This window comes from Carassius auratus, chromosome 1 (genome assembly GCF_003368295.1).
Source record: "Carassius auratus strain Wakin chromosome 1, ASM336829v1, whole genome shotgun sequence".
Lineage (NCBI taxonomy): Eukaryota > Metazoa > Chordata > Actinopteri > Cypriniformes > Cyprinidae > Carassius > Carassius auratus.
The window spans coordinates 13,985,487-13,997,902 of record NC_039243.1 but is presented as its reverse complement, the minus strand read 5'-3'; the positions used below and the strand labels follow the sequence as shown (position 1 = coordinate 13,997,902).

The window sequence follows — 12,416 nt, the reverse complement described above, 5'->3', positions numbered from 1 at the left end:
CCTTCGTTAAGTAATACTGTGAAAGATGTGTTTATGTGAATGACTGTTGTAGATTATTACGCATTATAACACAAACAAGATAATACTGTGTCTATCTGTGAGGCTGTATGAGTTTATGTCTGTGTGTGCCAGTCTGTGCATGTACAGTATTTCTGAAATACAAAAAAATTCAACTAGCTCTGTGTGTTTAAGGAGGGCCTACACTTCTACACCAATGTAGTACTACATTTTTTAATGCTTTGTTAAATACTAAATTTTAATTTATTATGTCACCATCAGGAGCACTGCACAAGATCCCGGGACCTATGCGTACGCGGTCCTAATGGCCCCCCCTTGAAAATATATATTCCAGATTTTTCAAGGGCCCTCTCTTCATTTGGGGCCCTGGTAATCATTGCTGGTTTTACCCCCAGTCCGACGCCCCAAGATAATTGTTAATATCTAAGTTGTAACCTCATGTTCACATAAATTCAGTTTTCGCAAATAATTAGTGTGGTACTATGAGGGATAAAAGCCGTCTAAAGGATTTTGTTTTTAAAAAATTTATTAAATGGAAAATCAATTTTCATAAAAAATGGTGCAAATAGATAAAAGATTTAAATGGGATTTTACCTAAAGTGTACGGAAAAAAGGCAGCCCATATGAGCATGTATTGTAAGGTAAGAAAAATGAATCACTGTATGAAAATACTGTCAAGCTTTTGTTAATAGAGTATATACACAAAACAACCGGTGCACTTTTTTTAATAACTCTGCAATTACAAGACTCCTCAAAAACTGCTATTTTGCTTTTGTTTGATTAATAGTGAAGTTAATTTCCTCAAAAATATAGAAAATAATTTATTGCAGTTTTACAGCCCTCAGCTGTTCTGATACATGTAGTTTAAATATGGCAATATGATTAAAATTAGTGATGTAAAACTAAATCATATCTCGATTTTAATTAGGGTGTCCAGAAAGAGGACAGTATTAGATTTCCAAAAAGAGGACAGTGGGTGCATGTGGGGCGGGGACTGGGGTGTGGTTGGCTGGTGGTTAAAGTAGTGCCCAAAGTAGCACAATAACCACATCCCAAATATCAAAATGTCATTTCCTAAAATAAATATTTTACAGTCTGTTATGCATATTGATCATAAACACAGCTAAAAAGTTTCCTTTCACAAAACTTAACATCTAGCACAGTTCTATCATAAGAAGAATGCAAAATGTTTCAATGCAAGCATTTTAGTCAAATGTAATTTATGCAACATTTCAAACTTTAAACCCATGGGGTAAAATCAAGAGAGAAAAACCCCTGCATCTAACAGGAGCTGCAGGAGTATGATCAGAGGATGAGAGGAGAGATGGGAGCACTTACTCTCTTCTTCTTCCTGGAGCATAGGCCATCGACGACAGCTCTCTAGTGTTGTCTGTTCTGTGCTACCATCACCAACTGCCCTTTGTTGACACCAATTTCTGTGACCCACCAAATTATATGACCATAGTAGGTGCTGTATTGAGATAATCCAACCTACTTCTAAACTCAATCCTTATTCTAAACCTACCATCACTAATGTGCCTAATAAGGTCACAGAATTCAGTTTTTAGGTCCAAAAAGAAGACATGTCGGAAAAAGAGGACGTATGGCCACCCTATATTATGTCTGACTGTAGAGAGCTGGATAACATTTTTTTACATAGTTGGACATGAGATAGTTATTTGAGTGCCACTGGTATCCAGTTTGATTTTTATTTATTTATTGATAAGGCTGAACTGAGCAATAAATGTTGAGGAAATAAGAAAACCAAATTTATAATTCAGATATAAATCAAGTGGATATTCATTGCACTAAATCAAACAATGACTATCTTCTTTTTTTAGGAGGTGGAGTCTAAGTGTACACTTACACTAACTCGTGTTATAGGCTTGGTTATATGTGTTAACCATTAAGGGATGTCCCACATTGTGCTGTAAATGATCAACTTTTAAAGCACTTTTTCGAGCTGTCAGAGGTTGATCAAGCAGACATGGACAATCACGGGAAACATGGTGAAGTTTACCTACAACATCAGAAACATGGCAAGGTAAGACATCAGAACGTTGTCATTTATTTTCTGGTAAAACAGGCAGATGGTTTTGTGTTCGTCAACCTCAATTCTAAAACTACAAAATGTCTAAATGTCTAAATAAATAAAAAAGTTATATTTAAATAGTTTTGAGTTTAAAATGATGTTACACTTATTATTGATATTAAAGTTTGTAGCATTCAGAAACATTAGAAAATCAAAGTAGGGTAGTCTAAGCTAATATAGTTTACCATGCCCCTGTGTTTTGGCATGAACTCGTGCTACCTATGTGTACGTTTATTTTTGGTTTGAGAGTGATGGAACAGGTCTAACTTTACAAGCTGAAACATGGTGTGCACATCTCTGTCTTGCTTTAGAATTACCGTACAGCACATTCCATTGACAAAAACACACCCTTATGAAAGTGTACTACGTAGATTCAGGCCATGCCTTCACACACACAGTACATGTGAGGTAAATGAGGGATTGGCAGAGTGAGTAATTACATCCGTATCTCCAATGTGACATGCTTTTAAAGACCTTTTTAATGCTAATATTTAGCAATCCAGTGGTGTGTTCATTACCTGAAGCACTAATTCCACCTGATGGATCCATTAGTTTGACTAGATCTTATCAAATGTGATCAATCTAACTGTATTGCAGAAACAAGTAAAATAATAAATGTAGGTAATGATCATCTATTTGTTCTTAACAGAAGTGGAAGCGATATTGGTTGGCCCTTCATCCGGATAGTCGGCACGGCGTGGCACGGTTAGAGTTATTAGAAGCCGTTAACGAACGGTCAACTGTGGTGGTCAGACGACAACCAGAGAGGAAAGTTGTACGTCTGGCCGACTGTGTGAGTGTCGTCGAGCTGCCTTCTCACGCAGCGGCTTGTCCAGGGGAAAACATGTCTGCTTTCTGTGTGGAGATGGAGGACAAGAGGCTTGTGTTTGCAGCAGAGAAGGAAAGGTGTGGAGAATGGGTGGACATAATATGTAACAATGCCTTTCAGGTGAGGGTTTGGATTTTTTGATATATTTTGATTTTCACACTATCATTCAAAAGTTTGGGGTCAGATTTTATTTTTTTGTTTTTTAAGAAAAAAACTTTTATTTAGCAAGGATGCACTATACAAAAGTGTCAACATAAGTAGAGCTATTTATGTCTCAGTACAGTTTTTATTGTATTTTTACAGTTTTTGCTAATTAAATAAATATGGCCTTGGTGAGCATAAAACAGACTTTCTCGGGGAAACCGAACAGTATATATGGAGGGTAAAAAAAGTTCAGGAATCTAATAAAATGAAAAATGCAGATCATTCCTGCCACATAACTGGTTAGGTAATGTACTGACGCCTTTACTCCACTCCCTGCTTGTATTTCTCAATGGTGTTCGTACTTTCACAGAAACACACTAAAAGTGTGTCACAGCCGATACCTCTTCTGGAGGACAATCAGATCTGCATGTCCAGAGAACAATGTGAGTACAAACAAAGGTCAGATGTATCATTCATGCTGTCATGTTCCTGAAAGGCCAGTCTACCTACTTCTACAGTATGTCATCGCTGCATAGAATAGATTTTTTTTAACAAGCCAGTAGACAACAGTAAACCACCTTTATTCAGCTCTGGTTTAAAACATAGACATATGGTATAACCTTTGACCTCTGAATCGCAGCTTAAGTTTAATTTTGATCTCAATGTCTTTCATTTTAGTGTGCAATTTTAAAGTGGTTGTACTGCAGAGCGAGGCTTCACTTCGATGTGGCCTGAGAGGACAGTACTGGCTACAAGCTGGTGAGGACAGGCTTGTTCTTCAAGATCTGGAGACCAGGAGGACCGTCATGGAGTGGCCACATAAGCTGCTGCGCCGCTATGGCCGAGATAAGGTCAGAAGATAAATACTTCATGTACATAGCCAGAAACAGAACATATTTATTTAAATAAAATACTATTAGATGTGATGCTGCTACTGCTGCTTTTTTTGGAAGACATTATAAGGTGACTCATATTTTTTATAAACAAAAAAATACAATTTTAAGAATAATAACCATAAATTATTTGTTAATTACTTTTAAGCATTATAATTATACACTACCAGGCAGAAGCTTGGGGCCAGGAAGATGTTTAAGTTAAGACTTTAATTCCATTAAACTGATCAAAAGTAAACAGTAAAGGCATTTGCAATGTTATAAAAAATATATATATATTTTTACAAAAAAATTAAGCTAAACTACTGTTTTCAACATTGATGATAATAAGAAAAAGAAATGGTTCTTGAGCACCAAATCAGCACATTAGAAATATTTCTGAAGGATCATGTGAAGGATCAAGACAGACATAATAACTGCTGAAAATTCAGCTTTGCCATCACAGGAATTAATTACATATTTAAATATATAAAAAAAACAGCTGTCATAAATTGTAATATTTCACAAAATGACAGTTTTACTGTATTTTTGAGCAAATAAATGCAGCCTTTGTGACAAGAAAATACTTTGTTCAAAATCTAAATACTAAAAAAAATGCTAAGTTGTTTCAACCTAATTTTGAAATCTAATTAAGATTAACTCAACTTTTCTTAAAAATAAAATTTTAAAATTTAACCCAATAGTCGGGTTAGTTTGTGATTGAACATTGAAGTTGGGGTTGAAAGTAAAACAACCCAGCATTTTTATGTGTGTGCACCAAGCCAAACGTTTGAATGCTATGTCTCTCAAAAAATAATTCAGAAAAAATATACATTTAAAAAAAAAATCCGGTAATATTACACATAATATTACCCAATATAAGGTAACTAGTTAACATGTTAAATGAGTGCTTACAAATATTTTTGACACTATCTCTGTTCTTCTCTAGATGCTGTTTTCTCTGGAAGCAGGCAGGCGCTGTGAATCAGGTCCCGGCACCTTTAACTTTGAGACCAGACAGAGTGATGAGATCTTTCGCCTCACTCAGTCAGCTATTCACCTACAGATGAGCCTTGCCGTTACCGGAGACAGCCACTCACCACATTATCCACATTTTCGTTCTCCTCGCTCACCCCTTCCAAGACGCCCTGATAGTTTTACTTTGCTTGATACGAGGGGCAGCAACAGCCCTCAGCCTTCAGACACAAAACTGCCCTTGAACCGTAATCCAGCAGATGCTCTTGACCCAAACAGATTTTCTGTACATATAAAACCAGCAAGTCCTATAGGCTTAACTGAACATGCGTATGCAAACCCTACAGATTCCATTAGCTCTTTAAAAAGCACACAGTCAGATCCTGGTGGCTTTAATAGCTCGATTGCGCCAGTTTATTCAAACCCTGATGTGTATTCTGATCCTGCAGATGCCATCCACCTGAAACCTAACAGTTGTGTCCATGCCAACCCTACGGACACGATATACAGCCGGCCTGACAAGACAACGCCTAACAATGACCAGCAGCAAGACCCAGTGTATGAGTACTCTGAGGTGTATGACCATGTCAAACCAAACACAAGTAATAGACTTGACCAGACTGAGGGGCCCATTTATGGAGTACCTGAGGTTGTACAGTCAGCTCAAAACAATAACTCTCAGAGCAAAATGTCTTGTGATGAGAACCAACCCATCTACAGCAAAGTTAACAAACCACCCAAAACCCCTCAGTCTCTCCAAGAAAAGAAGCTAAGTTTAACACCCGAGGTTGTCTCTGAGGACCATGGAATGATTTGATTTAAACATGTATATAATATAATAACAAGTAACTCTTAATATTTAATACGCTACTTGAATGCACCCCCCCCCCCAATAATTTCATTATTTAATAATCCATTGTACAAAATGTTGTGGGATTATATGATGACTTGGTATAAACTTTACAAGCCCATAAAAACTTGCATGTACTGTTTGTATATTTTCTTGTTGTACCAAAGCAGAATTAAATGTTTATTTTAAGAGATGAGTGCATCTTTCAAAGAATGGGTTCAGTGGCTGAAATCTCAGCAAAAGGTCAGATCATTTTAAAAACAATTCAGGTATCCAGTAAAAAAAAAAAAAAAAAAGAATTTAAATAATATGGGTTTATAAATGAGAGACTATTTTCATTTTGGGGTGAACCTTTAGAAAAGCCACAAACAAGCGGTTAAGCCGAAATTAATCAAACTATAGGTTACTGACGAAGTGGCCAAGACATGGATCATAGTTTTATTCATTCAGTAAATTTACAGTGCGCTGTAATCTAGTCTTTATGGTTTTTACGTCACTACTACTGACCGGAAGTGCTGAGCGATGTCAAACCCGAGTGAATGATTGTTATTCCCACGATGTTTTGAAGACGTGTCTTTACATTTCTCAATTCAGTACCATTTTCACCCAGCTCCAAAATCATTGAACCCTCAGTGAAACGTGCTGAAGGACGCTCAAACCTTCACCATGTCCAGTCGCATCGCTTTCCAGACTCAGCTCGCTTCCATCATGGAGGTGCTGGCGAACGCAGCGGTGGCTGAGATATGTAAACTCGTAGACGACGACTACGCGGTCATAAACTTACAGATGACTCAATGTCAGCGTGAAAACAAAGCGCTGAAGAGGAAACTTCACGTACTGGAGCTTAAGATGGCCCGGGGGTTCGCAGAGAGGAGGATTTATTCACTGAATCGCACCAACAGGGTTCAAGTGAGCGCCGCTTTGTCAGACAAATACAGGAACCAAACTAACGGTATGTCTCTTCTACCGCCACTGTCTCTGACACAACAAATAAATGATAAAGCCTGTGGTTAAAGTGCCGTGTTTTCTGTTGTTTCTCCGGTTTTCATCCACCCAGACGTCCTGTATGGAGCTCAGTTTAACTCGGGACTGTGGAGAGGTGAAGGGACAGATTCAGCTGCTCAGCCAGCTGTCAATGAAAGTAACAGTTTGGTAAGCTGTCAACTTATACCTATAGATCTAACTATAGTTTAAAAGACAGATAGATTAACAAAATAAATAAAATATGAAGATATATTGACAGATTTTTTTTTTTAAAACATAAATATGTTTAATATAAAGAGATTTATGAAATATTTCCTTTCATGAAAGACAGGAGATGCAGTATTATCAGAGGCAGACACAGTGCTGATCAAGGATGAGATGTTTGAGGAGGACCATACGCAGCAGACACTGTTCATCAGAGATGATGGTGAGTGGATAGAAGAATACAAGAGACTTGGTATAAAATCAACAGAGGTTAGGTATCTAACAATACCCGTTTTAAAACTGGTCTTGACACTGTTTCTCTGCTTTTAGGAGCGAAAGAGACACCATCACAGACTGGAGAGGCAGGTTTTGGTGATGTTCAGATGGTGAGAGATGATGATCAGGTGTCTGGGATGCAGCAGCCGTCTTTGGAGGTCAGTGGATCTGACACTGCGCTTAAATCTGAGCCAGAGTTTGAGAGTATAAAGGGGATATCCCAAGAGCCCATAGAATCACGTGCTGCAGGAAAGTTTGATTTGAATGGAAAATCCAGTCCTATGAGGGATTTTTTAATGCAAGGGAGTGACAAAACAGACTCGTGGCTACAATCTTGCACATACATGAACAATGCAAGGCCGGCTGAGAGCCATTGCACAGACACTTTGTGCCGTTCAGAGGTCATAGAGGTCGACTCTGCAGAGGAGGGGGAAGAGATTTCTGAGTGGGCTAGCAAAGTAGCACAAGGGAAAAGCCAGGCTCCACGTGTTTTTACCCAATTCGCAAGGGAGGAATATCAGGATAGCAGGATCCTCTTGCCTTCCTCCAATCCGCCTCTGGTGACGAATGACTTTGCAGCAGTGCCATCAACATCTTCAAAAATACAGGGCACGGACAGCCACCGCAATGTCAGAGATTTCTTGTTTAACCAACAAAGAGTTGCTCAGACTAAAGATAACCAAGTTCCTCGTGAAAAACTTTTTGCCTGCACATATTGTGGCAAAGTCTTCAACCGGCCCAAAAAGGTGGTGATCCACCAGCGGATTCACACGGGTGAGAGGCCGTTCAAGTGTAACACCTGCGGGAAGTTCTTTGCAGAGGCGGGAAACCTGAAAAAACACCAGAAAGTCCACACGGGAGAACGACCGTATAGTTGTTCCCAGTGTGGACAGACGTTCATCCGGATACGAAACCTCAAAAACCACCAACAGAAGTACCATTCTGAGATCTTAACTGCAGAAGAACTGCTTTCTCTGGGAGTCAAATGTAAAAAATGATCACCAGATTGCTGCTCGTGTGTGTGTGTTATAGCACCATCATATCTCTTCTGTATAAGACTTTCATTTCAATCATAAACATGATTTACACAGTTTTTTTTTTTGTAAGTCGAAGTGTGTTTTTATATAATTAGCAAATTCATAGTAAAGCTCTGTCCTCTGGTGTACTGTACAAAAAAAAAAAAAGAAACAACTTAGTCGAAATACCGTTTTTGGTATAATAAGTGTTCAGCATGTTTTAATAAATATTTCTGCACTCATTTTGTGGTTGTCTTCTGAAGAACATTGGTCTAAATATAAGAAGAATGACTCTGAAGGCAGGAAGTTGGAGGAAGTAAAACCTTATGAAATCATCAGGTGGTCACTGATTTTGTAACCACAAGTGTAAAATGTACTTCCCAATATCAGGACAGTCAGTGCAATAACATAACTTCTGGTTTTCCATATGAAACAACTAGGACATGATTAATAAAATGTGATGTATGATCAGATCCACATGCCTGACTAAAAGAAAATTCAACCATTGTTAAATACTAATAAATCATACTCTGGTTGTTCAGCAGAGGCATAAACACTTACCCCCTTTTTAAAGAATGAAACGTCCACAGCGAGCTGTTTGTAGTCAGAATTCAGTTATTAGGATCCTTATAACACCCTTTCAATCCACTGAACGCAGTTCATCATAAACAAGAAATTACTAGTTAATTTGCACACGGAAAGCTTCATACATTTCAGTGAATTACCTTGATGTTTCTGTGCCAGCCAGGGCCATGTTGTAACACAAAACCTTGTTTCATGTGTTCAGCAGCAAAGACAGGTGGAAGTCGGAGAAGCAGAAACAATAGTGATAAAGGAGGATCTGAACGACCAGTGGGAAAGAAGCCAGACACAAGCTGTAATTGTGCAAGATGGTGAGTAGAGGGCGGATGAGTCCTCTATTTGATGCTTAAGTCAGTGGGAGAATTAAATGTTTTTTTATAATAAGAATAGATGGATAAATTTCATTAAAGGGAGAGTTCACCCCAAAATAAAATCATTAAAGGGAGAGTTCACACCAAAAATAAAAATTGTGTCATAAGCAGCTATCATATTTACATACTTCTGCCTGGAATCTAGTATCTGATAAAATGAACATTCGTTCTCTTTCCTCAGCGGAGTCAAACACAGAATTTTGTAGCAGAAGACTTTCTACCTCACCAGCCACAAGCACAGATGCACCTGGTACAGAGAAGGTTTGTTGATTTACTGCTCTCTTAAGATGCAAAAAACTAGGACAGAGCTAAATAGTGGCAACAGGAAAGTGTTACGCTACAGCTGCAAAGTTAAAAGTAAGCCACTTTAGGATCCAAGAAAAAAATAATAATTTAATTTCCAGCCCATAGAGGTGGAATTGTCCCATTCGAGTGAAAATGGACAGGAAAGGAGCCAGAGAACCAACATTTCTCCATCCACCGGCCTGCATGTACAGGGTGAGTAAATGAAAAGAATAAACGGATGATGGTTTAACCTTTCAATGCATATATACACTGCAGATGTACGTATACGCACACTATAAAAAATTTTTTTTACTAAACGGATTTGAATGTCATCTTAAATTTAGAACTAAGAGTATTTGCAGATTAAAATGGGTCTGACAGTATCTGAACATGTTTATGTCCAGGTGCTGTTGAGTCCAGTCCAAGTAGGCCTCAACAGCACCAGTACCACAGGTTTGCTATTCGACCTAGCAGGGGTCTAACAACAGGAGAAACCGCAGCTCTCACAGGCTCAGGACACTTACACAAGGGAACGGTGAAAAGCAGAACTCCACCCACGAACCAGACTCTGTTGAGCAGAGAAAAGACAGCCACTGAAATCTCAGGAACGGACTGCTTGCTGTATGACAGACCCACAGAACCTAAAACCAGCATCATGCACTGGCCCACACATCCATACTGCTCATATACAGATTCAGACCAGGATCAAGACTGTATGCTGGTTCAGTCAGAGACTGTGTCATCTATTAGAAGCACCAAAGGTGGACAGGATGGAGCATCATCTACTCGAACACATGCTGTAAGAAATGCAGGAGCAGCAGAGAGGCCTTTAAGAGAAGAAGAAAGGTGGTCTCAAGCTGCCATTTTGAGGCAAAGCCAAACTGAAGCCTCAGGTCAAATCAGTAGACCCGAAGTGATTCAGACGGAGACTGCAAGAAGAACAAACCCTTCATATTTCACTGTGATTCCCCAAATGATGTCTAACTTACCTCAGCCTGGGGCTTCTCATACCAGGCTGCAACTCCCGAATCACATGGAGAAAGGTAGACGGAAAAGCTACGTTTGTAAGTATTGTGGAAAGGCGTTCCCTGGGTTGTCCAACGTTGTGGCCCACCAGCGAGTGCATACAGGAGAGAGGCCCTTCAGGTGTGATACGTGTGGGAAGCTTTTCACAGAGGCAGGCAACCTCAAGAAACACCAAAGAGTTCACACAGGAGAGAAACCCTTCATGTGTCCCCGCTGTGGGAAACGATTCGCCTGGATCTGTAACCTCAAGACCCACCAGCAGTCGGCCTCCTGCGGAGGAGTCTGATATAACACGTCTGGTGACAATGCAGGGCTTCCAACTCATGCCTCTTATGAACCCAGCAGTCCTCTGAATGTCAAAGCAATCATTATAGTATTCATGGAATAATTTACACATGGATTGAAAGGGGCATACGAAATAAAAATGGATACATTTATAGGAATATTAAGGTCGGTAGATTAGCATCGGTTAAAGCAATTTGTCTTCTGTGTTTTAAGGGGGGGGGGGGGGGTGAAATGCTCGTTTTCACTCAATATCCTGTTAATCTTGAGTACCTATAGAGTAGTACTGCATCCTTCATAACTCCAAAAAGTCTTTAGTTTTATTATATTCATAAGGGAAAGATAGTCTGTACCGATTTTTCCCGGAAAAACACGACTGGCTGGAGGCGTGACGTGTGGGCGGTGTTAACTCACTAGCGCGAGTAAGCTTTTGCTTTGAGAGCGTTTGGAAGCTGTGACAGCTGTGAAGGCTGAAACTGAACGAGAGCAGCAGCAGCAACGACTCGCTCCGAGCGGGGCTCGAACCCGGGTCTCCGATGGGAGGCGGATGCACTAACAAGGAGGCAGAGATATTTTAAGCAGTTTTACTCACCGCATGCGGTTCCAACACACGATCGTGACCCTTTTTCGTTGGGACTGCATTATCCTTAGGAAATAAACGATGTGCAAATCCGGCGTCAAACTGGGCCTTGTTTGTAAAACAAGCATTTTCGAAATGCAGGGAACAAACAAAAACACTTGCACAACTCCATTGGTGCTCTGTAAAAATAAACTCCATCCACTGGTCCCTTAATGTTATTTTTTTTTGGTAATCTGTGCAGGGTTGTCTTGCCCTGGCAACCAAAAACACACTCCTTTTGTGACATTTCGCGAAGCTCTTGCTCTAATCAGTGAATGCCTGTGCTCTCTCAGTGCTCTGCTATACGGAGCGCGCTCTTCCGGCAGAAGTGCCCTTATAAGGAAATTCCGCTCCATCTAACGTCACACAGAGCCATACTTGAAAAAAACTTTCGAAACTTGTGACAAACCGGAAGGAGTATTTTTGGAACAAAAATACTCCTTCAAACGTACAACTTAATTTTTGAAACTTTGTCAATGTTTAGCATGGGAATCCAACTCTTTAACAGTGTAAAAAAACTCAGTATGCATGAAATAGCATTTCACCCCCCCCCCCTTTAATGTTGACTGTCCATGAATTTTAATATTTAAAGTGAGCAGCAGGTGGTGCCAGAGCACAAAAAAATGGAGCTTCCTTTTGTATTACCCTACGGTATAAACGGGTTTTGCCATACAAAAAGTCTGCCGGTTTTAAGTACTTCTTGTAATTAAAGGTATTTAAACTTGAAGAAATATGTTTGTACGTTAATAATACGTTGTTTATCATGTCACATAACATTGTTTCTTTGGAATGTTGTGGCTACTCAACTTTTCACAGCAGCCCGGCTAGCTCAGTCGGTAGAGCATGAGACTCTTAATCTCAGGGTCGTGGGTTCGAGCCCCACGTTGGGCGCAAATATTTTGTAGTGTCTTAGTTTGTTGTTTTCCAGAGAATAGTTATGCCATCATAATCTGAACTCCAAACAGTGATCTTATATTTTTTCAACACCTTG

General features: G+C 39.5%; 2 protein-coding genes and 1 non-coding gene across 4 annotated transcripts; all 3 read left to right on the top strand.

The window, feature by feature from the left end:
• The first annotated feature begins 1,837 nt into the window (after positions 1-1,837).
• LOC113074711 (docking protein 2-like) lies at positions 1,838-5,979 on the top strand. Its single transcript, XM_026247552.1, has 5 exons — positions 1,838-2,062; positions 2,760-3,059; positions 3,454-3,526; positions 3,762-3,934; positions 4,905-5,979. The coding sequence occupies exons 1-5, from the start codon at positions 2,006-2,008 to the stop codon at positions 5,745-5,747; spliced, it is 1,446 nt and encodes a 481-aa protein (XP_026103337.1). The 5' UTR covers positions 1,838-2,005; the 3' UTR covers positions 5,748-5,979.
• A 102-nt stretch (positions 5,980-6,081) lies between these two features.
• Positions 6,082-11,050, top strand: LOC113074553 (zinc finger protein 90 homolog). Of its 2 annotated transcripts, none has more exons than XM_026247494.1 (8): positions 6,082-6,732; positions 6,838-6,932; positions 7,092-7,191; positions 7,299-7,402; positions 9,051-9,153; positions 9,395-9,474; positions 9,618-9,711; positions 9,903-11,050. In XM_026247494.1, the coding sequence occupies exons 1-8, from the start codon at positions 6,447-6,449 to the stop codon at positions 10,808-10,810; spliced, it is 1,770 nt and encodes a 589-aa protein (XP_026103279.1). In that variant the 5' UTR covers positions 6,082-6,446; the 3' UTR covers positions 10,811-11,050. The 2 variants fall into 2 exon arrangements, with proteins under 2 accessions (XP_026103279.1, XP_026103220.1); XM_026247435.1 differs by having other exon boundaries at positions 9,048-9,153.
• Positions 11,051-12,243: 1,193 nt separating this feature from the next.
• Positions 12,244-12,316, top strand: trnak-cuu (transfer RNA lysine (anticodon CUU)). The gene has a single exon. It is a non-coding gene; the product is annotated as a tRNA-Lys (tRNA).
• The last annotated feature ends 100 nt before the right edge of the window (positions 12,317-12,416 follow it).

Excerpts from the sequence above, each read along its gene's own strand:
- LOC113074711 (XM_026247552.1), top strand. The coding sequence starts at position 2,006 with ATGGACAATCACGGGAAACATGGTGAAGTTTACCTACAACATCAGAAA. Across the intron at positions 3,527-3,761 it reads CTGCATGTCCAGAGAACAAT|TGTGCAATTTTAAAGTGGTT; the intron begins GTGAGTACAAAC and ends CTTTCATTTTAG. Across the intron at positions 3,935-4,904 it reads GCCGCTATGGCCGAGATAAG|ATGCTGTTTTCTCTGGAAGC; the intron begins GTCAGAAGATAA and ends GTTCTTCTCTAG.
- LOC113074553 (XM_026247435.1), top strand. The coding sequence starts at position 6,447 with ATGTCCAGTCGCATCGCTTTCCAGACTCAGCTCGCTTCCATCATGGAG. Across the intron at positions 6,933-7,091 it reads TCAATGAAAGTAACAGTTTG|ACAGGAGATGCAGTATTATC; the intron begins GTAAGCTGTCAA and ends CTTTCATGAAAG. Across the intron at positions 9,154-9,394 it reads AGCTGTAATTGTGCAAGATG|CGGAGTCAAACACAGAATTT; the intron begins GTGAGTAGAGGG and ends CTCTTTCCTCAG.